The following is a 27,238-nucleotide window of genomic DNA, read 5'->3' as shown; positions in this document are numbered from 1 at the left end:
GAAAGCACTCTGTTGTTCTCCCCACTCACAATGAGGACAAAGATTAAGGGATGTGATCAAAGGGATCACTCAGCAATTCCTAACTCCTCAAACAAGAGAGTAAACTATCTTGTAAATTAAATCCCCCTTTGGAAATAATTGGAGTAAGCCTCACCCAGGAGAACTTCCAACATTTGGATTTTAATGGTTGCTTAGCAAGAAAGAAAGGCAAAAAAGCAGGAAAACCAAATTGAGCTACCTAATAATAGTTTTGATATGGAGGGTTTTCAGTTTTAAGATATGATTTTCAATAAAATACTAAGGGATGCCAGGTCATGACTCCACAGGGCTCTACAGCATCTTCATCGGGAGGCATAATTTCAAAGTGAGTCTCAACAGAATGAAGTCCCCCTTAGAACTACAGAAGCTAGGGACAATGAAAAAGTCTGCTTTGTATAGGAACTGTGGGTGGGTGAAACATATTTCAGAGCGTAGAACTCAGGGTCAGACAAAGTTTTCAGAGCATAAGCCACACCGTGACCTCCATGTATGCTAGAGGGTGCTACTAACATGAATGCCCATTTGAATGATATACCTCATGGTATATTGTAGAGCTAATTAACATGCACACACACACACACACACACACAGAGAGAGAGAGAGAGAGAGAGAGAGAGAGAGAGAGAGAGCTAGTCCACAGTCAGTAATTCCTGGGTGTTGCCCTTCTAATATCACCTGAATGTTGTAAAGCAAGAGGAGAAGAAAATATGCAGTACCATAAATCTGGAGACTGATACTTACCTATAACACAGAAAGGCTTTCGAGCGAACCTCAGTCTTCCTTGCCATCCTCTATAACGACAGCAGCAGCCTGCAGACCAGATTCTAATGATGAACTCCAAGCCAAAGACAACGATCATCACGAACTCCTAAAACATCAGAACAGATGTCAGAGAGAAGCACTGTAGAGTAACCTACTCTAAGAACTGGTGTGACTATTTCTGTACCTTTACATACTATGCTTAGAGCATCTGATTGATGTCTAAAAAACTTTGTTCTCTAGAAAACTAGCCTGAAGACTACTGAAGCCTCCTATATTCTACATCTCCTATCATGAGGATACATGCCTTCTCAAGTCTTAACACTGTGAAAGTGCCAGTTTTAATAGGAAATGTGAAGGTTGAATAGTAATGTTTTCTCACTTGGGATATATAGCATAGTTGGCTTTAAGGGCTTGGTATCATGAAAAGAGTGACTCCTGAAATACAATGGCAAGTGCTGTAGACACTAGAGCTTCATAGTGCTACAAGAAATGACATAATCCCTAAATTTAAGAGTTGCTCTCAGAGAGTAGAAATTTTAGGAGTGTTCAGTCTTTTGTTACAATGTGAGAATCTTTAAACACAGGCAGTTTCAGATGGATAACTATGTGTGTGACACATGTATCAGCTGTCAGAAGTGAGACCCAGAACCCTCCAGATCTGAAGCTTGTTAATTAGCATGCTGCCCTTTGGCAATAGCTGCCTGGAAAACAACACCTGTGCCAGCAAAATGACTTGGAGATTATTGAGGAAGAGCTGTGCTTTAACCCTGGGGAAAGGCCAAAGACAGCAGCTCTTAAACAGTCAGTCACAGAGGAGGTCTGTAAAAGAAAATAATTCTAGATAAGTCTAGCAAATTTACTTGTTCCTACAGGGACAGATCCCCGAGTTTATTAAAATTGGTTTGTTTTAAAAGACAACTACCTTTGTTGTTTGAAGACAAGGACTGCCATTATTTATACTGTAGATGATGCATATTAAGCAACTTTATTATAATGAATGGGTTATAAAATAGATGCACAGTTAATATTAAAGATGCTTTATGTCACAGAAATGTAGATTGGAGAAATATCAAAGTTCCAACCCATTTTTCATTATGGTAAAGTTGTTACTGAACTCATGAAAACTACACTTTGGTGCATGCTTCATGCAAACATGTCTTTAGTTTATGTGGTGATATGCTTACATTTGAAACGCCTCCCAGGCACACTATTCTATCCTCCTGTTGTGCTTCACTAAGGAATCCACAGACATTTCTCATGATGAAAGATAAATCCCCTATAGCACCATTACTCACATTACTTATAACTACTTCTTGGAGCAATATCTGCAAATGACTTATGCACAGATGAGCACATCTATGGTCAATATACCAATGGTGATGATGAGGGTTTTTATTTAGTTTTGGCTTGTTTGGGTTTGAAAGCTTATGTAAGTAGAGTCTATTCATTTATTCAGGTGTCAAAATGTTACATCATCTGTTTTTAACAGCACGTTTTCCAACACATTCAAACCATGCTCAAGTATAAAATGCCCATTAATCTAAGCTTGTGCACAACCCAAGTTTAGTAGCAGCCCACCCCATTATTCTTTCCCTGGAGTCCTACTACGACCAGGAAGTTCAGTACTCCAGTTGTGAGAAGTTGTATCATAGAAGATATTCTTCCCACAAATTCTGATGTGTGGCCTCAATACACAGACACCACCATATAATGATGCTTCTGTTTCACGGAGCGGGTCAGTCTCTGTTCTGATGGTGTCACTAAAAGACCAGGAATGTGAGAAGTGCTATCACCTCATGTGGCTGTTTGAACAGACTTGAGTCTTTCAAATGAGTCTTCAAACTCATAATGAAGTCCTAGGTAACTGGAGACCCTCTAATTGGTGCCAAAGCCCAGGGCATTGCCTGCTTCCTGACCTTTGTCTGCAGATACACTGCTTGGACATACTGCCCCCCCACCCGACCCCATGTACTCCCTCACCTAATGCAGGTTGTGTGACATTTGGACTCATTGGACAGTAACTCCATATGGCTTTAGCTGATTGAATAATATATGTTTATATACCAGTGAACATATACATCAAACTATATCTGCACATCAATGCTATTTATTCTCCAGAGTGTTCTTCTGGGCAAACTTGTCTTGACTCTGTCTCCCTCCTCTGTTCCCCAGTGAGCCACAGGTGAGAGGGAGAAAAAAAAACACAGAAAACACTGATAGATACATAAGCACTGTTCTTAAGAAGAATTTGTTAAAATCACTGCTCTATTTCTCTTCTGCAGTGAGGAAGGATAAATTATGTGTACAAATTCTTTATCTAATGCCCATTATCCAGGAATATGGATTGATGCTTTCTGGTTTTGTTTAAAAAAGAGATTAGGGAGAAATGCCAACAATGTTTTCTTCATGAAGCAAAAACTGGTAGAGCTGCACAGGAATCAGAGGAATCCCAGTTATATTTTGGGGCATCACCGTCCACTTCTCTTAGAAGTATTAGGACAGAACTAGTGGAGAGAAAGTCTGCAAGTCTAAAGAATCTCTGAATAACAGAAAGAAATGGGATCTAGACAGTTTACCTCCTCCACAACCATAACAGAACGTGCATCTGCATGTTACAAGTTTTGTTATTTAATTCTTTTGCTCACTAAAGAAATTCAAGATAGAGCACACTGTAGGCAGTCAATGAAATCATATGGACAGTGTGATGAATTACAAGAGAATTCAATCATAAATAATAGTAAAAAGACAAGCAAATCTCTAGACATGTAGAAAATTTAAAAATACACCTTTTTTTGCATTTTATCAACCAAAGGAAAATCTCAGTGAAAATTACAAACTATAAATAGCCAAAAGAGAATAAAAATACAACCTAACAAAATGTACAGGTGCAACCACAGTAGTGAGGAGGGTTACTTCTGTATCACAAAATGATCACATTCTAAATAAAGGTTTCAGACGAATAATCTTAGGACTGCAGTTGAAAAACTGAAGATAGAAGAGTAGAATTGGCCCAAAGAAAGCAGAAAAGGGAACTAGGATAATAAGAAAAGAAGAAAGTAATGAAATAAAAGGCAATCAAACAGAGAATCCATGAAACAAACAAACAAAAAAACCCTGGTTCTTTCTTTCTTTTTTTTTTTTTTGCAGATTTTTTAATTTGAATTAGAAACAAGATTGTTTTACATGACAATCCCAGTTCCCTTCTCCCTCTCATCCTCCCCTACCACCCCCCCCCAACTAAAACCCTACCTATCACATATCCTTTCTGCTCCCCCTGGATGGTGAGGCCTTTCATAGGGTGTCATCAGGGTCTATTGTATTCTTTGGAATAGGGCCTAGGCCCACCTCCGTGTGTCTTTGCTTAGGGAGTATCCCTCTATGTTGAATGGGCTCCCAAAGTCCACACCTAAGCTAGGGATAACTACTGAACTACTAGAGCAGGTCTGGTAGATTTCTGAGGTTTCCTCACTGAAACCCATGTTCCTGGGGTCTGGTTCAGTCCCATGCTGGTATCCCAGCTATCAGTCTGGAGAGCAAGAGTTCCCTGATGTTCAGGTCAGCTGAAAAAGCCTGGTTTTATGAAAAAAATAAATAAAATTGGCAAATCCTTTTGCAAGCTGATAAAAGTCACCAATCTCAGGAATGTAATAGAGGGTGTCACCAGAGACATGGTGGCTGTGAAAGAAATCAGTAAGGAGTCTTTATGGATGTAGCTTCTGATTGTACCAGAAGACACAGTCTCACAGCAATCTCCCTGATTTTTAGGCTCTTACAACCTTTCCATCCCTTCTTATACAGCAATATTCCTTAAACCCTAGGTGTAGGAGTGTTTTGTACATGTATCTGTTGGGATTAGGCTCCATACCTCTGCATTTTGATTGGTTATGGCATTCTATAGTGGTCTCCATCTTTTGTAATGAGGTTGGTTTTCTTTGTGTGGGGGGGTAAAGTTACACTTTCCTGTGGGTATAAGGGCAAATATTTGGAATGTAGTTAAGAATTAAACTGATTTAGTAAAGTGGTGTGACTTCACTAGCCCTGAGTAGTTGGCTAGGTTTCCGATATCAAGCATGATTTTCTTCTTGTTGAGTAGGTCTTAAAATCTAATTAGAGAGCTATTGGTTACTGTCAAGGTGTGTGTGCCACTACAGCATCGTTAGAGCTATTGTGCCATGCTAGCCATTGTGTGGTTCATAAAACCAGGGAGTCTTACTCATATGATTGCCTAAACATGAGCTGAACAAGGATGGGGAAAAGCCTATAAGGCCTCAACACTGCATGAAGAACTAAAGGCAACTAAGGAGTGCTAAGCATGGGAGAAACTGTCTTCCCAAGGAAGAGCACACCAATTCATCTTCCAGTACCAAACAGTCAGGCCTGTGAACATACATACAGGTTGCAAATAGACTGAGCATGTTATATTTAGGGATAAATATGCATGTAATAACGATTACCAAGAGATCATAATTTTGAAAAAGGGGGATTTGGAGAGGGGGGAAAGGGAGAGAATGATATAATTATAATTTCAAAAATAAAAGAAGTAATTAAAAAACCACTAAAGGGATGTTAGGAATGATGGTGTGCAGATGAATTTGACAATTCAGAAAATTGGACAAAAGCCATGAACACAACACAAAAAATAATTTCAATAGTTTTATAATTTATAAAAATTTGAATACATAATTAAAAATCTTTTGCAAAATCTATGTTGAGGATAAACAGTTTCAATAGTGAAATCAACCAAATAGGTAGAGAACAATGATGCTAGTTCCACACAATTTTTCCTAGAATACAGAAAACAAAGAAAAAATTCTATTTTTCTATCCAACTTCATATAATTATTTCCAGAAAATTGGAAACATTCCTAATTCCTTTTGTTGGCTTGGAGACTACTGTGTACTGAGCAGCTCAGGCTGGCTTTGAACTTGTGACTCCCACTGTTCTGCCCCAAGTGCTGGGACTAGAGGCATGTGTCAACAGATGCCCTGTATTTAATTCAGTTGTTAAAGAAATGACATTTTGATAGCTATGGTGTCTAGACTGACCTTGAATTTCTGACCTAAAGCCATACCTTCCTGGATAGCTGAAACTAGTGGCATGCAAACTCTGCAAGGCTAAAGTTAGTAGAAAAATAAACTAGGGGCTGGAGAGATTGCTCAGTGGTTAAGAGCACATACTGTTCTTGCTGAAGACCTGAATTCAATTCCCAGTACCCACACCAGGTGGCTTACAACTGCCTGTAACCCCAGCTCCAGGGGGATCTCACACATCTGACCTCTGTGGGTATTCACATTCATGTGCACATAACTCTCTCTCTCTCTCTCTCTCTCTCTCTCTCTCTCTCTCTCTCTCACACACACACACACACACACACACACACACACACACTTGAAATAATAAGGCTTTTTTAAAAAAGAAAATAAACTAACATTATAAACAAATCTCTCTCATGAACTTAGATACGAAGAACTTCAATAAAATATTAGCAAACCAAACCCATTAGTATGTAAAAAAAATGACAAGTAGACTTTATTTAAGGTATGTAAAGCTGGTTCAGTGTTTGAAACTAACTCATACAATGCATTACATCAACAAATGAAGATAAACATTCACATAAATATATCAATTAATTCAGAAAAAGCCTTTGACGTCTTTTCCTTATAAAATATTTGACAATCAAGAAAGGTGATTAATAGCATCAAGTTGATAAATATCACCCACAAAATCCTCTACAGTTAACATATTTAATGGTTAAAAAATTGAATGCTGGTGTGGGCTTCCAAAGTCCATTTATGTACTAGGGAGGGATACTCCCTTAGCCTAGACACCTGGGGGAGCGTCTAGGCCCTGCTCCAAATGATATGACAGACTTTGAAGATTCCCCCATGGAAGGCCTCACCCCCCTGGGGAGCAGAAAAGAGATGGGATGAGGGGATAGAGGAGAGGAGGGAGAGGGAAATGGGATTGACATGTAAGCTTGTTTCTAATTTAAATTTTAAAAAAGTAAAATTAAAACCCCCCAAAACAAACAAAAAAACCTGAATGCTATTCTTTAAAACTAAGAGTGAGGCAAGGTGTCTATGTTTATCGTTCTAATTAAAGATTTTATGGTAAGTTGTAATGATTGAAATGAAGCACATTAACTCAATAAAAGGTACAGTTTAGAAAGACAAACAGAAATGGTTTGTAGTATTTGAGGACATGATTGACTCTATCATGCCAAGGAGTCTATGGATACAGTCTATGGTACGTTTAGTATAGAAAGGTCAATACATACAAATGTCAATTATATTGCACCAAACCCCAGCATATGCAGTGAGCATGCTGCAGCCCATATTCACAATATAATATTATTTACAACCATTTCAAATAAAAAATAACCTTCAGACATGCACTTAGCAGAACATATGCAGCTTATATATAGTGCAGATTACAAACTACTAATGAAAGAAGACTTAAGTAAGTGGGCAGAAAGACCAGAATTAATAGAAAGGCATCCTACCAAAATCTCAGAAAAGCTTCTTGGGGATTCACACTTATTCCACACTGTATATAGAAAGCTACAGGCCTCTGAAATCTTGAGAGTCTGGTAAAGATGAAAGGAATCACTTTACACAATAGTAAAGTCTATTATCTGGCTCCAGAAACCATGATTGTGTGATATTTGCAGAAGGGCAGACAGACAGAGCAGTGGATGAGATAAGAGACCTCTGAATTAGAAAAATGCAAATATGCTCTACTGATTTTTGTTAAAGGCACAAGGAGAATTCACCCTAGGAAGAATAAGCTTTCAACACCACACCAATAGACAGGAAGGAAAGACGGAAGGGAGAGAGGAAGGAGCAAGGACAGAAGTAAGCAAGCAAGGATGGGAGGGAGGGGGTAAGCTCAGGAAGGTGAGGAAGGGGAAAGAAAGGGGAGGGGAGGAAGCAAGACAACTCCGGAGTGTGTACCTCACAGCTTATACTACAAGAATCAACACACCTTTAATCCCAGCCCTTGGTAGACAGAGACAGGCAGATCTCTGCCAGTTCAAGTCCAGCCTAGTCTACAAAGGAAATTGCAGGCCAGCTAGAGCTACATAGACAGACCTTGTCTCAAAAGGGTGGCATAAATATTAAAACCATAAAACTTAGTGAAAACCATGCATAAGAGCTGCACAAGCTTACGGCAGACAAGACCCCAGCACTAAAGAAGGGAAATGTACACAGATTCCTAGCTCTAGCAAGACGTTATTTCCAATTGCTAGCTGATGATAGAGGAAAAATCATGCTCAGGAATGCCTGGCCAAAACAACCCCAACTCCATGTTTTGTTTTGCTTTTCTGTGTGTGTGCTTTTTTTTCTTTTGGTTAGTTTTTTGTTTGTTTTTAAGAGAGAAAGACCATGAATCTGGGTGGGTAAGGAGTTGGGGGAAGACCTGGGAGGAGTTGGGGAAGGGGTAGAATATGATTGAAATACATTGTATGAACTTGTAAATAATAAATAAAATTTTGAAAAATTAAAATAGAAATTTTCATGTTTGAACCAAGAAAAGGTTATTAGACTTGACACTAAAACCACAAATATTATAAGGAGACTTGCACTATGTTAAAATTAAATGTTTTGCTTGGAAAAAGCCTAGGTCAGAAAAATGAAAAGATAAATTATAGACGAGGAGAAAGTTTGCAACCTATGAATCTGATGAGGAGCTAGAATCTAGGAGACTTAAAAACATAATAAATTAATAATATAAAGTCTAAAATTCAATTACAAGATCAGCAAAGACTATTATATACATACATATATATATATGTATGTATAAGAATATAATATATATATATATATATATATATATATATATATTGCACACACCTGAAATGATATTTGGCATCATTAGTCATCATGGAAATGCAGATTAAAACCTCAATGAAAAATCACTGCATAGCACTCAGAATCGTTAAAATACAAAGAAATAGTAATAATGATTAGTAACTAGTCGAGGAGGCTATGGGGTGGCTGGATCACTCACACACTGCTGGCAGAGAATTCAGATTGTAATCTCTCACTGAAGTAACAGAGTTGACCTACAGCAGCCATTGTGCTCTTGGGTATTCATGAAACAAAACCAGGCAGATACAAAAACCTGGAACAGAACGATGACAGCAGGTTTACTCATAATGACTGAAGACTGAAACAGCTCAGGGATCTCTCACTGTAAGGACATTAAAGAAGCTATATGTGGTATACTGACATCAATGAATACCATTCAACAATAAAAATGAACCAATTGATATATACAATTGGGAAAAATACTAGGGAGTGTTTTTGAGTAGAAAAAAGCTCTATCAGGTGTCACCTCATTGTCCCATTTATAGTAATTTAAAAAAGATAAAAGCACTTTATAAATAGATACTAGCATTGCTGTGGGTGGGTTGTTGGAAGGGGTGGATGAAGGCAAGGAAGGGAAGGATCTGTTACAAAACGGACACTTGAAGATGGGATAGTGCAGTAGGACTTGAGTTCTGATGGGGAATGTTTTTCTGTGTATATGTTTGTCTTATTGGTTGATGAATAAAACACTGTTGGCCAATGGGCAGCATGATAGGTGGGACTAAGATATGAGGAGGATTCTGGGAAGTGTAGGCAGAAAGGAGTTATCATGTGATCCCAGTAAATGACATAATGGGTAGAATCAGAATATAAGCAGGGACAAACAGGAAATTGCTCTCCTCTGTGGAGACATTGAACAATCTTGATGTAGCAGGCAAAGGAGTTGCAGGTAAGCCAAGACCATGTGGAAATACATAGATTAGTAGTTATGGGTTAAGAATAAGAGGCCCAAGTCGGGAGCCAACAGATTATATTAATATAGTGTCTTTTTGTTTCTTTGGAGCAGAGGAGGGCCTGCTGGGTCACAAAATTTCACGAAACAGAGTTCAGTCCTTAGAACATATATGTTTCTAAGCACAGTGCTGGTAAAACAGAGACCTGGGGCTTGTTGGTCAGCCAGCCTAGTCTAGTGAGTCCTAGACTAATTAGAGAAGCTGTCCCCGCCAAGATCAAGATCCATACACCAGAAGAATGACACCCAACGTTGCCTTCTGGCCTCTAGACACAGGCACACACAGCTGTACCTATGTAACCAAACACACACACACACACACACACACACACACACACACACACACACACACTCACTCACCCCACATAGAGGCAACTTGAGAGGTCCTCGAGCCTCAAGGTGATGAAAATGATCAGAACCTAGCCTGCTTCCTTAAGTTCACAAGCCTCCACTTGTAATATATACAAACAATATGAAGTTAGAGGAACATGAATATGATCCATAGAGTCTAGTAATACTGTTACCTTAGTTGTGATATTATATGACATTTTTACCAAATGTTACTCTTTGTGGAAAATAGATAAAGTGGACACAGGGTATGTGTACTGTTCCTTACTCCTACATGTGAGTCTATAATTACCTTGATGAAAATTTCATTGAAAAGGCCATTCTCAGTGATCAAACTATGGGGTAGACTCACTAGAAGGAATCTGTTCTTCATGTCCAGTTGTCTAGTATTCTCTATCATATCACCATGTGCCAGATCAACACACTCTCTATGTCACTCTTTAAATGAGTTGAAGCTCTGATCAGTTGAAATGATCCAAAGGACTTCAAATGTTTACACAGGATGATTGGAGTTTTAGGCAATTCTTTCGGCAGCTAGGAGACAGGTCCTCCTGCCTTCCTGTCCACGCTTAGGTTAAATCAGTTCTCACTTTGTTGAAACAAATTGTCTATCACTCAGTTAAATGACTGTATGTAGATTTTGGAATAATATTTAAAGTACTTGATCTTCCTGGAGGAAAAGTTATGATAAAATTGATGTTACTAATACTGGATCTATCCTCTACTGAAGCCCCTAGTAGCTTGTATTTGACAGCCTTCTGCAGATCCAAGGACAATGCTAAATATCTTTATCATCCGTTTTGAAGGATTGTCCTGTTTCACCACTATGCATCACCCAGTTTTCATAAACATAGGACAGATTTCTTATTTTCCTTAAGTAGAAAGGAGCCAGTTAGGAGCTTTAGTAGTTAAAGGCACTTGCTGCCAAGCTTGACAGCTTGATTTCAGTCCCTAGGACCTACATGGTGGAAGTAGAGAAATGGCTCTTTAAAGTTTCATATGGCTTCCGTACACTTGACCAGGCACAGATCCCACCCACTAATCCATCCATCCTTGTACAAATAATCAACCAACTAACTTCATTTTAAAATATTAAGGAAATGTGTATGAAAATTCAAGAAACCTAAGAGGCAGTGATACAGACAGTCCTGAATTCCATCCATTGGTCCTTGAGACTACCTATCGTTAACCCTCCTTCCCAGATAATAAGGAAGTCTATCCACATGATAGCTTGACATTGATAAAGATGAGTTTGCTGTATGTCGGTTTATGTTTACAGTCTATTCTTAAAGTTTGTCTGAAGTTAGTTTGTCTGAAGTTACTCTTAAAACAGTTTTTGGTGAAGATTTGCTTATTTATTTTTGGTACAAATTCAGGATTCCTAAAGGCCCATGTTTTAGTTGTTTTCTCATTAACCAACAACAGCATTGTTAATTACAACAATGACCTATATCTAATTTACAAGCTGTCTGCTGTGACTATTAGTTACTTCTTTCTTGTTTTCTGCCATCAAATGGCATTTTCTTTGTTTGTGAAGATGAACCGCCAGCGTTAACAAACCTCCTGACGTTTACAGCAGTTCTTAAAGAGCTGTGGCTAATTAAATGCACAAAATGTAACTATTGCTTCTATTCAGAATATTGCCCTCATCGATTTTCAGCCATTCTGCTCAGTTCTTTGTGTGTGAATGTATTTAAAGCAGCACAAAGCTAGTGGGCCAGCATGCCTTCTCACATACTCCCTGCAGGAAGTGAATTTGTGACATAGATGGTGAAGAAAGGCTTCAGTCAGAAGGATTGCTGGTTATAGTCATTGTAACATGGAAAATTCCTCCAGAATAATACATATTGAAAGGATGATATGAAGATCTAGAGATGGCCCTTTGCTTAAATTTGAATATAAAGATAAATGAACAAAAACTGATCATTTCTTGGAATTTTGCCTCTCTGGAGAACAGGAAAAATGCCCTTGAAAGCATGACTACTAGGGCCTGGAGAGATGTCGCGGTAGTTTGTGATACATGCTACTCTTCTAGAAGACTTGAGTCAATTCCCAGCCCTCACATGGCAGCTCACAACCATCTGTAGCTTCAGTTAAAGGGCAGCTGACTCCCTGTTCTGTCCTCTACAGTCACTGCACTCATACAGTACATGGACATCCAACCAAGCAAAACACCCCATCTATAAAATAATCAAAAAGAAAACATGGCTACTGAACACCACTCAGCACATCGCATACCATTATCAGCTTAGTTTTCAAATGACTTCTTACTTTAGAGGTACAAACTATAATGTATACTATTAGTGTATTTGAAAACTAGAGGGAGCTGATGTTTTACTGAAGAGAATTCTTTCTGGAGTGAAGACAAATGGATGCTTTCAAATCAGGTCTGCATGGTGGAGGTGGTGGTGAGCAGACAACGGAACTTTCCTAAAGTGCTTAGCCTGTGGGTGGTGGTGTGTGGATGAGGACACAGCAGTAGGAGTGAGATACGGACAGAGAAAGTAGAATGAGGTGTGAAGGGGCACCAGGGCTTCCAGTGGAAAACAAATGCTTCAGAGAGTTTTGAAACACATAACCAAGGCACCCCATTGACTGAAAGACATGGGAAAATGTAGCTAGGTGAATTTAGAATCAGAAAAATACAGTGTCTGTCAATCTTCCCTCTTTTGGGTAATTAAATCTTACATTTCATTTAGTATCTTTTTGCTTTTTGAGTTTTCCACGTTTTGAGATGTCCCCTCTAGAAAGGAAGCTGTGTAATCATGTCTATAAGATAGATTTTTACCACAGGTTGTCCAAGTGGGAAAGAAAGAAAGTGAGACAGTTTACCTTTCCCATGTTGAACATGTTTTAGACAGTTCTCAAATGTCTTGAGTTTTGGAGAAAATAGAACTTCAAGATGGCAGTAAAGTAGTTCCTGAAGGCCAAACAAAAGGAACCTCTGTTTATTTTCATCTCACTGAGGACCTAGGCTGTGGCCACTGGACAGACCAAACCCTGGGAGTTTATTGTAAGAATGTGATGTGCTTTTTGGTAAAACATGGACACAGTAGGCATAAGCCTTAGAGAACATGGCTTCCAGAGAGGAAAGAGACTGTGGAAGAATAGAAGAAAGCAGAAACAATTTACTGTATGGCATTTATCCCATTCCCTCGGACTCATTACAGAACTTTATTACTTCACCAGGAGAAGAAATCGTCAGGAATTCCCAAGTCACATGACCCTCATTCTAGGTCTCCTGTAAGATAGGAGCTATTTTGATTCAAAGCTTCCCTCATCTCTTACTCATGGTTGTTGTTTTCCCGTATAAGCATGAAAGTGCATCCTTTTATTTAAAAGTATATATGCTTGCCCATCACTCTAGCATGTGCTGCCGTTGTTAAGGAACTTCATGTGAACACTATATCCTTTGGTAAAATTTAAAGGTAAGAAAGCACACACTTCTCTACGTTCACACTACATGTGCCCCTGTAGGCACAAAACTTTTCAGAACCCGATGCTGGGACACAGCCAACTAGATTCATACAAACAGATTAGTCAAAAATGGAAGAATGTGAATCTATAGGGTGAGAAAAGGCTGGGGGAAACAGCTTGTGTGTTAAGTGCTTGTTGAGTAGGAGTGGCGACTTGGGAATGGAGCCCCAGAAAGCATAAAAGGTGGTGACAGCAGTGGGCATCTGCAACCCCATTGATGGGAAAGGGCAGAGATAGGCAGATCATAAAGGCTCACTGGCCAGTCAGTCTAGTGGAAGTATCGGGTTCCAGGTTCACAGAGAGACGGTCTCAAAAATTGAGATAGATCTGATGAAGGCATCCCATTTGGGTCTGAATGTTCAAAAATCTTTTATTCTTTGCATATTGTCTAGTTATGTGTCTCTGTGTTAGTTCCCATACACTGTAAGAGAAAGCTTCTCTGATGATGGCTGAGTGAGACACTGATCAGTGGGTATAGCAGGATGTCATTAGGAATCATTTTATTGTTATGTTCCTTTAGCAGAACTGATAAAACATATGAACTCATGGAAACTGTGGCAGCATGCACAAGGCCTGTCCAAGTTCAAGCCAGGCTCCAGCACTGAGAGGGACAAGTGGATATGGGTTCTAACTCCTAACCAATAAGCTAGTTCCAAATGATACCTGCTTACAAAGAAAAACTTAGTTTTCTCTAATGGGTTCTCACTGGGTATATTAACCATTGCGTGAATGAACTCAAAGACATTTTTTTTTCTTTCAGATTTTTTAAATTTGAATTAGGAAGATTATTTTACATGACAATCCCAGTTCCTTTCTCCCTCCTGTCCTCCTCTAACAACCCCCCAACTTAAACCCTACCTATCACATATCCTTTCTGCTCCCCCCTGGATGGTGAGGCCTTCCGTAGGGTGTCATCAGATTCTATCGTATCCTTTGGGATAGGGCCTAGGCCCACCCCTATGTGTCTTGCCTCAGGGAGTGTTCCTCTGTGTGGAATGGGCTCCCAAAGTTCAAAGGCATTTTTGCAGACATTTTTGTCTCAGATTGCTTTGTTTGGGCATTTATTTGTCTTACTGATCTTTTACTTATATATTATGGCTTCCAATTTTGTGTTTTTATGGGTTTTCTTGTGTATGTTTCTTATGTTTTAGCTTTCTTTTTTGTGTGTATGCTGTTTTTATTTTTCTTGTATGCCTATTTGTTTTCTAGAGAGAGAGAGAGAGGGAGAGGAAAAGAGAGAGAGAAAGAGAGAGAGAAGTCAGAGAGAGAGAGAAGTCAGAGAGTTGGATGGGTGAGGAGGTAGAGAGAGAGGATTAAGGAGGAGTTGGGAGAGGGAAACCATGATCAGAATATAATGTATGAAATTGTTTTTCCAGTAAAAAATGGTGATGAGAGACTAAAGAAGACATCTGAGACTGACCTCTGGCCTCAAAACATGCATGCAAGAGTGAGTACACCTGAACACACAGGTCAATATACACATATGAAACACATACAGATATACCACACACACACACACACACACACACACACACACACACACACACACACACACACACACAATTTTAAAATATTTTAAAAAGAAAATCCCCATCTACAGAGGTTCTACAAATCAAACATACCCACAAAAACAAAGTACATATTAGATTTCAGTGTAATCTCAACTATTTTCAAAGTACATACATCAATGTCATGGTAACAATATTCCATTAATAACATTTCTTAAAGTGAAGGAACATTTGAAGTTTTCTATCATTTTGAACATCTCAATGACAAAGAAGTTTTCAATATATGTGCATTCATTTTTATAGCTTAAATTCTATTATCTTTGTAACTATTCATAGTCTATCCTTTATGAAACCTGTCACAGTTCTGAGATATTTACTTATATTTCTAATTGTTTCAAGTCATCCATCAAAATCACTCAAAACCAGTCAAGCTATAAATCAAGTCAACTTTTCCTCTGAGCAAGAACAAGGCCTTGGCTGCAGATTCTCCTGAGCTAATTCAATGTTTTCTCCTGCCTGTTCGTTGGAACCACCACACAGCACATGGAGAGTAAATGCCCTTTGGACCCACTGGCTTAAGAAAAATGGAGATGATGCTTAAAAGTGAGACACTCTCTGGGAGTTTTTCAAGTGTTTTGCAATGCCAACTTTTAGTAACCCTAAGCATAACATCCTAAATGGCAAATATATATCGGCACAGTGCCACTTTCTCTCCATCACCAGCCACCTCTTTCCTTTCTTTTTCACAGAATTCGCTTTCTGATCACCATTTGTTTCTCTAGTTACCTTATCTTGCTAGGACTACCCTTTGTCTTACAGGGAGATGGCCTCTTCTTCATCTTCTTTGTCCATATGAGTATTTGGGAACATATTACTGTCACATCTCACATCACCCACATCTCTTTATTCACGTGCCACTGCCTACTCAAACTGATTACACACACCTGCCAAGCCACTCCTGATGGGTGGCAGCCTCCTTGCGGCAGGATGAATTGCTATCATTTGGACTGATTTGGAAAATCACTCAGTGGAGGAGGCAACTGATATGCAGCAGTAACTTGAAACGGTTCTGCTCTCCTGCCCTTTTCTTTGGTTGTAGATTTATTCCTACCTGGCAACATGATGCTTGTTTTGAAATTCACAGTAATGGTATAATTATACGCAAGAAGACTGAGCTACAGTGCTAACCAATAAAGCCTCCTGAACACAATTAATGATCCGAGCCATGGAAACAGAGGCTTATCTGCTTGTGGATTCCATGGGACCTTAACAAGAAGTGGGTGCTGGACAAAAATAATTGTCTGCTTAAAGGTAAAATCTGCCTCAGAAAAGAAGGCACGAGAGAGAGAGAGAGAGAGAGAGAGAGAGAGAGAGAGAGAGAGAGAGAGAGAGAGAGAGAGAGAGAGCGTACTTCCTCCCTTTCCCTGGGCAGCCCAGGATGGCTGAATAGATGCAAAGTGATACAGCAGTGTCAGGTTGACCTTTTGTAAAATGTAGACAAAAGGAATCTTGGAGCAAAGTGGATTGGAAATAAATTTACCATCTGGTTAAAGTGAATGTGAGGGTGGGGGTGGGGCTAGGAGTCTTGTTCTGGAACTAAAAGGGAGGAGGAGCCTATAGGGCTGCCTTCTCCTCTTGAAGCAAAGAGGGCTCTGGGAAACTTTTGTGGTTGACAAAGAAGCAGTCCTCTCACCCCTCTCTTGATTGTATCTCAGTTTAAGTCTTTGTTTTTCATCCCAGGCTTGTTCTTGGAGCCTTCATGGAAGAAACTGTATCTAGGCCATCTTGGGAAATCTGTTGGGTCCATTATAATCTCTTTTATTTTATATTAAAATTAAAAGCTATCTTATTTTACATATCAATCCCAGTTCCCTCTCATTATCCCATTCCCATACCCACCACCCCCCATCCCACACCTCATCCCTGCCTCAGGGAAGGTGAGGTCTCCCATGGGGCATCATCAAAGTCTGTCACATTATTTGAGTTAGGATCCAGGCCCTTCCCCCTGTATCTAGTCTGAGATAATATTCCCTCCATAAGAAATGGGCTCCAAAAAGCCCATTCATGCACTAAAGATAAATACTGGTTTACTGCCAGCAGCCCTATAGACTTCCCAAGTCTCCCAACTGACACTCATGTTAAGGGGACCTGGTTTGGTGGTAGGCAGATGCCCCAGCTGTCAGCTACTGGATGAAGGCTCTATGATGACATTTAAAGTAGTCATCAATCTCATTATAGGGGAAGGACATTTAAGGGAGTCTCTCTACTCTTGCTTAGATTCTCATCCTTGTGGATTCCTGGGAATTTCCCTAGTGCCAGGTTTCTAGTTAAGCCCTTAATGGCTCCCTCTATTAAGATATCTCTTTCCTTGCTCTTCTTGTCCTTCCTAATCCCTCATGTTGTCTTTCACCTCCCCTTCTCCTTTCCTCTTTCTCTTGTCATGACAGAAACACAAGACTCTCTATGTAGGTGAGAAAGGAATGCGTGCTCCCCTGATGTTTGAAACTCAGAACTCCTCTCTTGAAATACAGAATAGAGTGTGAGCAAGCTGCTTCCAAACATGAACACATATCTCAGAGTAACTAAAGACCGGCCTCATGTATCCAAGATTGTTATCTCATCACAATGTATAAATGGTTTTTGCTTTAGAAAGCTCCCATTTTGATTTTGTTCATGGCTTCACTCTGGTTTTATTTTTTGCACGGTAAACATGGTTTCAATGGAAACCCATCTTTTTTAGGCACACATATTCAACTCATCACTTCCATTCAGACTCTACTACTTCAGAATTTAACTAAACTAGAGTTTGAACAAAACTTATTTTTGAACCATGAATAAAAAGAGGATTTGTCAGACATATTTAGAACAGATATGAAAGGAAAGGGTGGGGGCTTAGCATACTTAAGAGGAAACATTTTTTCAAGAGCCTAAATAGCACTTATTTGCATTTAAACAATTAATGGAATAATTGCAGCCAAGCCATCTTGTTAATTAAAGAGAACCCAGAAGGATGTTCATTTGGCAACAGTTGGTTAGCAGAGATTCCCTAATTATCAATGCAATGGTAGTTGTAAGAGGTAGGCCTCCCCCGCCATTCAAATTTCCCTTCCAAGCATCTTTAGTGCTTCCCAAGCACTGGAGGTTATTATTTCAATAAGCTACAACTATTTGGGGAAAAAAGTGAATTATAAATATGCACCAGTCTGTCCCATGAGTGGCCCTGAAGATCCTGTGATCTATAGAGGCAGCTCCCAGCCTAGCAGAAGCATGACAACCCTAAGGAGAGGGAAGAATCTATAGGCAACCCATTGGTCCTATGGCATAAGGGTTTGAGATCTGTTTCTGGCAGTCTCACCCCATCTGGTTCCTTACTCTGAAATTGCATGACTTCTTGTGCTACCTTTTCTACCTCTATCAAAAGATATATAGACTTATATAGGTATATATGCTTCCTTGTCCCTTTCTCCTTAATAATAGCCTCTGTAAGCTGTAAGCTTCAAGAAGGCCAAGGACAGTGAAATGACTGCATTAAGCTAGTGTCAGACTCACTCTGATCACTCAAGAAGAAATGTAGAAAACAGTTTTGACCATACTTCCTTTATTCGCTTAATTGACCATCAGGGCTTAGCAACTGAGTGGCTTTTCCATTCATAAAGCACACACAAGTTAACTTAAACCCCCTTCTCACTCACAAAGCACATACATTTTAACTGAAGCCCCTCTATATTTCAGTCTTCTGTTCTTTCTTTCTTTCTTTCTTTCTTTCTTTCTTTCTTTCTTCCTTCCTTCCTTCCTTCTTTCCTTCCTTCCTTTCTCTCTTTTTCTTTCATTTTTTGCCATTTTTTTATTGAGCTATACATTTTCCCCACCCTCCCTTTCTTCAGTTTTGCTTTCTATAAAACAGAGATAAAACAAAAAAACCCTTATTAAATAGAGATCGTATTTAGAGTTTAAATAGGATTGTTACCAGAGTTTAAGTTAGCCTATTGCCAGTTTACTTAAGTTAACACCTGTATAGTATTCAAACCAGTGCCTAACATACAGAAATCACATTACACTTATTTAGTATGATAAATCTAAAAAATCTATCTGTTGAAACCTTTTGGAATGCTTTCTGTGTGTCAGGTTCTTTTTCTAGACTTTGTGTATAAAGACATAACTAGAGTGAAGAATCCCTGCTCCAGATGCTTCTGGTCAGGGAAGCAGGCGATACACATTGGGAGCTAGAAGCTATAGAGAATGACAAAGGGGAGAGGATTGTGAGGAGAAAGTGGATTTTCAGCTTTAATCTGGAAATTGACAAGGGATGTTTCCAAGCAGACACAAAACTGCTAAAGCAGCTCACTTATAGAATAGGATGCTGGAGGGGTTTAGCTCTAAGATGTGAACAAGGAACAGGAAACTAGTCTGCAAGGAAAAACTTGAGAAACAGGATAGGTGGGAATGAGAAACAGCCTCTGTAGGTTCTTTTAGGTAACTGTACAAACTCCAACCTTTACTGAGGGTATGAGTAATGGGTTCCCTGGGCTTAGCCCTTATCTTGTTTTGATAAAGATGGGAGATCTCTTCAAGAAGAACCAGCTATCCACAGATGACCCAATGAGCATAACATGGAAGCTGGGAAAATATTCATCTGTATACATCTTTGGAGCAGGAGAATAGGAATGAGAATCTCAGTGGAGAACAAGGTATTCCCCACACACTCTAAAACAAGAATCTTGAAATATATAAATATATCATGTTTTCATCAAATGCTTTTCCATAATTGTCAGAGCCTTCAGAATGGAACCCACTATTTTGCTCACTGCCAAGTGCCAACCCACAGATCGTCATTTCAATTCTTCAACATGGTCACATACAAATGATTTTCCAAGAGGGATTTTGATGATATAAGAAGCTCTGTTAGATTTGATATTGTTCTAATTAGCTTCTCTCTTGCTATGATAGGTCAAAAAGTAATTCAGGTAAGGGAAGGGTTTATTTGGCTTATAGGTTTTAGTTCATCCCTGAGGGAAGGCAAAACAGGAACTCAAAACAGGAACCTGGAGGCAGGAATTGAAGCACAACCCATGAGGAAAGATACTTACTGCCTTGCTTTTTTACATAATCCTGGACCACTAGCCCCAGAATGTATCCACCTGCTGTGGGCTATCTTCTTCCCCTTCAATAATTAATGAAGAAAATACCCCCATGGACAAGCCCACAGGCCAATCTGAGGGAGGTAATTCTTCAAATGAGGTTCCTCTTCCCAGGTGACTCTAGTTTGTGTCAAGTGGACAAAAAAGCCAACCAGCACAGATATCGTTCATTGGCACTAAAGGAATAAGATATCATAAGCAAATCTGAAGACCAGCATCTCATGTTGATTTTTATTTCTAAGATGAACTTAAATGGAAATTCAGAAAAATTAAAAAAAAAAAAAACTTGACTGGAAGCCCTACATCCATTGTGTGTCCTCCTTTGCCAGTCTGATTCTTGAAGGAAGTCTACAGCATTAATCATGCTGTGACAGTTTTGGCAACACTGCTAACTCTTGTTTTCAAAGCCGGTTCAGAAGGGTTGAGAAATGACTTGGTTAGTGAGAATCCGATTGTTTTTAACTTTTCCTAGCAGCTTGACTAAATTTTAGGAGGAGAAACTTCAGTTGTCTCTTACTGTCTGCATTTGGGGCTGCATATAAGGAAGTATAGTCACAGAGTGAGAAAATTAATAAATAGACGAAGTAACAAATCATTGCATGTCAGTGATACATTTAAGCATTTTCAAGGTACAAAGAAAGGTATATGGCATATTAAAGTGGGAAATTACCAATGTGGAGTCAGGTAGAAATACAAGGGTATTTAATAGGGAAAAGCCTTACTTACAGGGTGACCTAGCCAGCCAGTGCAGCAGCAGTCTGTACAGCAAGTCAATAGGTGAAACCGAAAGTGTAACCCAGCCACCTGAACCTCTCACTCTACATCACTCTGACCACGCCCTCGCAGGCGTGGTCAGAAACACCTGTAGCCAGCCCCTAAGTAGGTGTGGCTACAGCTTCTCCTACAATTCCCCTTTTAGTCTAAAAGAGGATTAAGACTTAACAGTGTAAAGTATCCAAAATTAACAATGACAAAGGTGAAATATAAGAAGACACAGCAATCTGCTTATGTCACATCCTAACTATCTATTTTAACTAAACCCTAAAGTCATCTGAAAGAGGTGTCCAAGCCTGAACACCTCCTTCCAATCCCAACCATAAACAATAGGAAGCTATCCCTAACTAGGTATATACACTATCCTAAGTGACAACAATGGGGGGAAGGGGGGGTAGCATCCTCCAAGTTATTTACTGCTGAAATGGGACAATGATATCCTTGTGGAATGGATCTTGTAGGAAGAAAATGTTAGTATAGTAAAAGTCTTGAATGTATTGTATCTAGTCCATGTTAGATGGGATTTGATTGATTGAAGATCTCTCTTGAAATCTTCAACTTGATTGAAGTCAGTACCTGAAGCTCTCGTGGGAGTGTCAGTTGAAATGGATCGAGTTGGATCCAGTGCAGTCGAGTAGGTGTGGCCCATTTTCTTTATGGGGTGTCCAGGGATTGATGTCAGGCAGGTCTTCATTGGCTGTTTAGGACTCAAACATAAAAAGTTAGCAGAGAAATGTTTGCTTGTGTATGTACACATATTGGGAAAGCCAACCATGGGAGAATATCAATTATGAGAGGGTGCACATCTTGAAAGAAAGAGCCAAGAAAAGAAAAAGACAGTCCCCAAATTCTTCTTTTATTCTGTATTACATCAATTGGCTTCTTGATACAATATAGAAACTCTAAAGTTTAGCTAAACAACATGCTTGGATTTTAGGGGAGGAAAGCCAAATCCACCTCTAAATCCAGCATTGGTTTAATTGAATAGGGACTAGAAAAATAAAGAGAAATAGAGTTATCTGAGAGACAGTTGTAAAGTTTAACGTATGGCATGTTCCTTTTGTTTGATGGTTATAGCTACCTTTTTCTAAGTATCTACCCATGAAGTGTCCTTTGCCTTCTGGAGATGAGTTTTCCTGTGAAGATAAAAGCAAAACAATTCCCTTTCCTTTGGGAGGTTTCTATTTAGTTTATAAGATATACCTTAGTAGAATACCTGTCATTTCTCCTCGTCGAGAGGTTTTTCCTTTTCAACTCGAATCTTGATCAACATTGATGGTATCCAAAGTTTTTTTTTTCCCCTGTGGAAACCAATGTAAAACCCCTACCCCAACGTAACACATGTCCTGGTTTCCATACAGAGATTAGTACATCTTTGAAGTATACCGGCTGATTTAGTTAAGCATTTTTTTCATAGTCCAGTGTCTTTCTGAAGCTGTTTGTCCTTTCTCATTGGCATTAAGAAAGTTTAGCGTTAATAAAGCATTATGCAACCTATGTTTGGGGGGTTTAGTCTTCCAAGCCTGTCTATTGAGCATCTCCTTTAGTGTTCTATTAGATCTCTCAACCACTGCTTGTCCCGTAGGATTGTGTGGTATACCGGTGACATGCTTTATGTTATAATATTTGAAAAACTGGTCCAGTTTTGTGGAGACATATGCTGGAGCATTGTCAGTTTTTATTTGTGCAGGTATACCCATAACTGACATCACCTCTAGCAGTGTGTAATAACAGAATTAGCTTTTTCAGAGTTAAGAGCAGTAGCCCTGAGAATGTGTCTATAGTATGATGTATATATTTCAAATTTCCAAATTCTGCAAAGTGAAAGACATCCATCTGAACCTCCCAGTCTACATCACTCTGACCACGCCTCCGAGGTCGTGGTCAGACATACCTGTAGCCAGCCCCTAAGTAGGCGTGGCTACAGCTTCTCCTACAGCATATAATTAATAGTTACTTAAATCTTTGAGTGTTTCAAGCTGACTATGCTGTGGGAAAAAGCCCAGTGGGCACAGATGTCAAATACAGTGTGCTCAATACTCACAGGCCAGTACCTGATTAACAGGCTGATAATGCTGCTTGCTTCATTTATGCAAGTGAATCCATGTGAATACTACCCTAGCTCATCCGCAAAGCTGAGAGTGGCTTATCACTGCAGTGGTTAAAAGAAATATCTTACAAGGTTTTGGAAGTTAGCAATTGACAGAATTCAGAAACATGAATTCTGGTTCTGACTAAAATTAAATTATATTAAAACTTTATTCATTCCTCTGTTGCTGGATGTTACTGAGTCGAGGGAGCAACCCCCTCATCTCAGGGATTTGTTTCTTCTTGGAGACTTTCTAGCCCTGGTCTCTTTTGTCTTCCTGCCCTCATCTGAAATCCCAAGCCTTGAATTTATTTTTATTTCTAGTGATTATCCAACAACATAGTGGGGGAGGTTCTTAAGCATCAAGTGAAGCAAGGACTCTGATAACTTTTGTCATCTGCCCATCCTGTTTTCAGGAGGCACTTCGTTGGGCCAGTGATTACATTACTACAGGGGTCTCAGTGGCTCAGGCAGACAGGCTTGCTCTCGCTAATCCACAACAGCTTAGGCAAGTGCTTCTGAAAAGGGCAGGATGTTACCCACTGTATATTAGAGGTATGTTGGAAGGAAAGGTGACTTTTTAGGAGGATGCCAAATTGCTGCAAGGCCACTGATTCCACATGAGTTGGGTATTTACGTAGATAAAAGAAACTCAGCCTTTCAGGTCCCATTCTCTTCCTAATTCCATCCCTCATTTCTGCAGAAAAATGGGTGCACAGAGGTGCATTCAAGTTCCTGTAAAGTTCCATGGCTTTGAATCCTAGACCCAGGTAAAGCAACAGGCCTCATGGAGCTATTGTACACATTTTGCTTCTTTGTAACAATGTTGCTTCATTGAACCAGATGTTGCTTCATTGTACACATGTTGTTTCATTGCACAGAAGTTGCCTCATTGTACAGATGTTGCCTCATCATATACATGTTGCTTCATTGTACACATGTTGCTTTATTGCACAGATGTTGCCTCATTGCACAGATGTTGCTTCAGTATACAGATGTTGCCTCATTGCACAGATGTTGCTTCAGTATACAGATGTTGCCTCATTGCACAGATGTTGCTTCATTGTACACATGTTGATTCTGTCATCCAGGGCTGAAAGTTTTGGATGAAGGCTGTGTAGAGGCAGATAGTCTAAAACATTCAGTGTCAGGGCTAGCTAAAGATGATGCAGAGAAATCATATCCTAAGTTTGCAATGAAATGTCTAAAGATTAAACATAATAGGTGTTTGAAAATGAGTTTCCAAACATGCCCAATGTCTCATGTTCATAGTCTCAGCAGGTGGTAAAGTTTGACTTTCTCATCTCCTATCTTGCATCCCAAATGCCCTGTCTCACTGGCTTGGTCTCAGAGAGGTCTCCTGATTTTGCCCTTTCTTTTTCATCTTCTCTGCTTTGGTTCAGATGCTCCATACACAACTCCCACGCGGTGCAACTGCCTTCATTTCTGTCCTCCACTATCCTTCTCCATTTCACTCTTCCTCCATGGAGTAGTTAGAATTAGGGCTCTCAAAATTTGGTCTGCTTATAATACTACTGACAACCCCCCTCCTTCAATGTCTGTCACTGCCAGAATGCACTCCAAACAACTTCCCCAAAGGGAATACATTCTCAGTCTCCTACTTGATGCTTAAAACTGCAGATAGCCACAAATCTTCTATATACCATTTTCCTATGCACAGCTCTATGTTAAGGATGAATTTATAAATTAAACATGATAAAAATGAAAATTTATAACTAAAAAATTATAACAATAGCCTGTGGTAAAATTTATGGAAACTCGATTCTCTCTTTCATCCTCTTTTTTTTTAAATTAAAACATTATTTTATGTAAATGGCCGTTTCATTTGCATTTATATCTGCATACCACACAGAGACCAGAAGAGATCCTTTCAGAAAGTTGTTAACTGTCATGTTCTTTGGAAGATCAGCCAGTGCTCTTAACTGATGGGCCATTCTCCAGTGCCCCACCTTCTCTTTTAAAGTGTCTTGTACTGTACCTATTTGTCTTTGTATTGCATTGATTATGATGATACAGAGGCTATGTGATAAGTTGAATTGAGATGAATGGTATAACAAGTTTACCATATAATCTTTCTTTCCTTATTAAATTGGGAAGGTTCACCTTTTCAGTTAAAGGAAGTATTTTTACAGCTTACTTTTGACATACACACATTTCCTGCAACATTACTCCTATGTTATAGGGACATAATTAAGCAAAATAGGGGTTAACTTACTACTGTAAATATGATAGTGGATCTTCACTCAAGATAGTTGAAAAATTAGTAATGAGAGTGTAGCACATTCGGAGCAGATAGCCTGGACAAATGGATGACTCATGTCACAAAAGGGTCAGGATACAGGGCGAAGTTTCATCACAGACTCAGATTGGCACACAATATGAAATTCAGGAGTCATATTTCATATTTTCAGATGGCAGTTGATCATAAATAACAAAAAGCACAGAAACAGGGGGACTACTCTACTTAGTAAAGTAAGTTCAAAGAATGTTTACAACATTCATCTGAGTTTTTCTGTGTAACCACTGCTTCCATATATTTTAGCCAGTCTGACTCCAACCTTTTTCTTGTAGTTATAGTTTAAATTGCCACTACATATAGAAGTCTTTTCCAATCCCCAAGTAGAGAGTGAATCATCTCCTCTGTTATAATCAATTGCTCTTTTTCATTCCATCATTTTTATGAACCACATAGTCTCTAATTCCACTTACTTTTGGTCCTCTCATTTAATCATGAATGAAATCAAGGATAAAGTAAAACATTGAATCTTGAATGGAGTAGAAACTCAAGAAAGTAATGTGCATGGTTGAAAATTTGAAACACAGTGAAGTTGCCATGAGATCAGAGTGAGGGGGGAGTGATAAACTCACCTGAGTTGGGGTGGGGGAGTAATAGACTCACCTGAGTTTCATTAGGTTCTGTTGATCTAAGATGACATTAGAGTAAGTTGTCTCCCTTACACACACACACACACACACACACACACACACACACACACACACACACACACACACACAGAACTCTCTCTCTTTCACTCTCACTCTCTCTTTCCTCTAGATCATTAATGAATGACCCAGTCATTACTAAATAACTTTACATTATGTTAGCATTAAAGGAGTGGTTATGGCTTTACTCTATGTATTGTCATGTGACCCTTTACATTTTTACTGTTGGCTACAGACGTGTTATATTATTATTCTCCAGTGTTAATTAAATTTTGATATTTGATGATACTGCTAGTGATAATAATGTAAATACTTTATTAGCTAAGATTCAGAAGTTAAAAGAAAATGAGAAAACGTTCAAAAGGGCAAAATTAACAAATAGTCACTTGATTTTACATTTTAAAAGCTGTTCCACAATACTTAATTATACTTGTCTTTATATGACTTCCGAATTAGTGAAAAATTGTTTTTGAAATTGAATATTCTTAAAATTACAAGGTTAATTGAAACCAGAGTATTTTAATATCTTCAGAGAGGACTGAATATGCATAGTAATTTATTTAAAAGCTTAATACAAGTATGTTAGATCTAGTCATCCATTTTATGTAGTTGAAAGTTTTATCTCAGGTTTCTTTTGGTCCAGCCACGGAGCATTTACTTTCTAATGGGCTTGGAGGCTAAATCTATAAATAAAACAAGGATGAACTCTTGGGGAGCATATATTCCAGATGTCAGAAACGAATACTGAAAAGCAGTGACAATAAAGCAAGACAAAAACAAACAATGACAAATGCCATAAGACAAAACAGAAGTACATGCTAATTTATTTTCCGATGGAATGGCCAGATTATTTAGTTTTCACAATTCTTTGTGTACCATCTACAAGCAAGTCATTGCACAGTGCCTGAAGAAGCCTGGAGAGGGTACTAGATTCCCTTGAGACTGGTATTACAGATGGTTGTGAGCTGCCCTGTGGGTGCTGGGAAGTGAACTTGGGTCCTCTGGTAGAGGAATGAGTATTTTTAACTGTTGAGCCATGGCCCTAGACTCTTATTATATTTCAAATGAAATATAAAATATTTGGTTAATAATAAAGCTTTACATTTCTTTATTGACTTTGGTAATGTATAATCGATTGTTTACCACAGTGCAGAGTACTAAACACTATATGATCACCGCAAGCTACCAGGAACCTAATATTAATTGTTTATGACTGGGGCTGATTGCCTTCTGTTTCTCAGGCTGAATTCCAGAGTCTGGGCTAAATTATTTCTTTGCCTCAGCCTTTTCAGTTGCTTGAACTACAGGTGCAAGAA

The 27,238-nt window shown here is 39.0% G+C and overlaps 1 protein-coding gene across 1 annotated transcript in view; it reads right to left on the bottom strand.

The window, feature by feature from the left end:
- Positions 1–27,238, bottom strand: part of Kcnq5 (potassium voltage-gated channel subfamily Q member 5) — a 531,455-nt gene that overhangs the window by 133,991 nt on the left and 370,226 nt on the right. Inside the window, 1 exon segment of the mRNA XM_027392801.2 lies at positions 781–907. Within this exon segment, the coding sequence (XP_027248602.1) occupies positions 781–907 (127 nt within the window).

Source organism: Cricetulus griseus (genome assembly GCF_003668045.3).
Source record: "Cricetulus griseus strain 17A/GY chromosome 1 unlocalized genomic scaffold, alternate assembly CriGri-PICRH-1.0 chr1_1, whole genome shotgun sequence".
NCBI lineage: Eukaryota > Metazoa > Chordata > Mammalia > Rodentia > Cricetidae > Cricetulus > Cricetulus griseus.
This window is presented reverse-complemented; position numbering and strand designations above follow the sequence as displayed.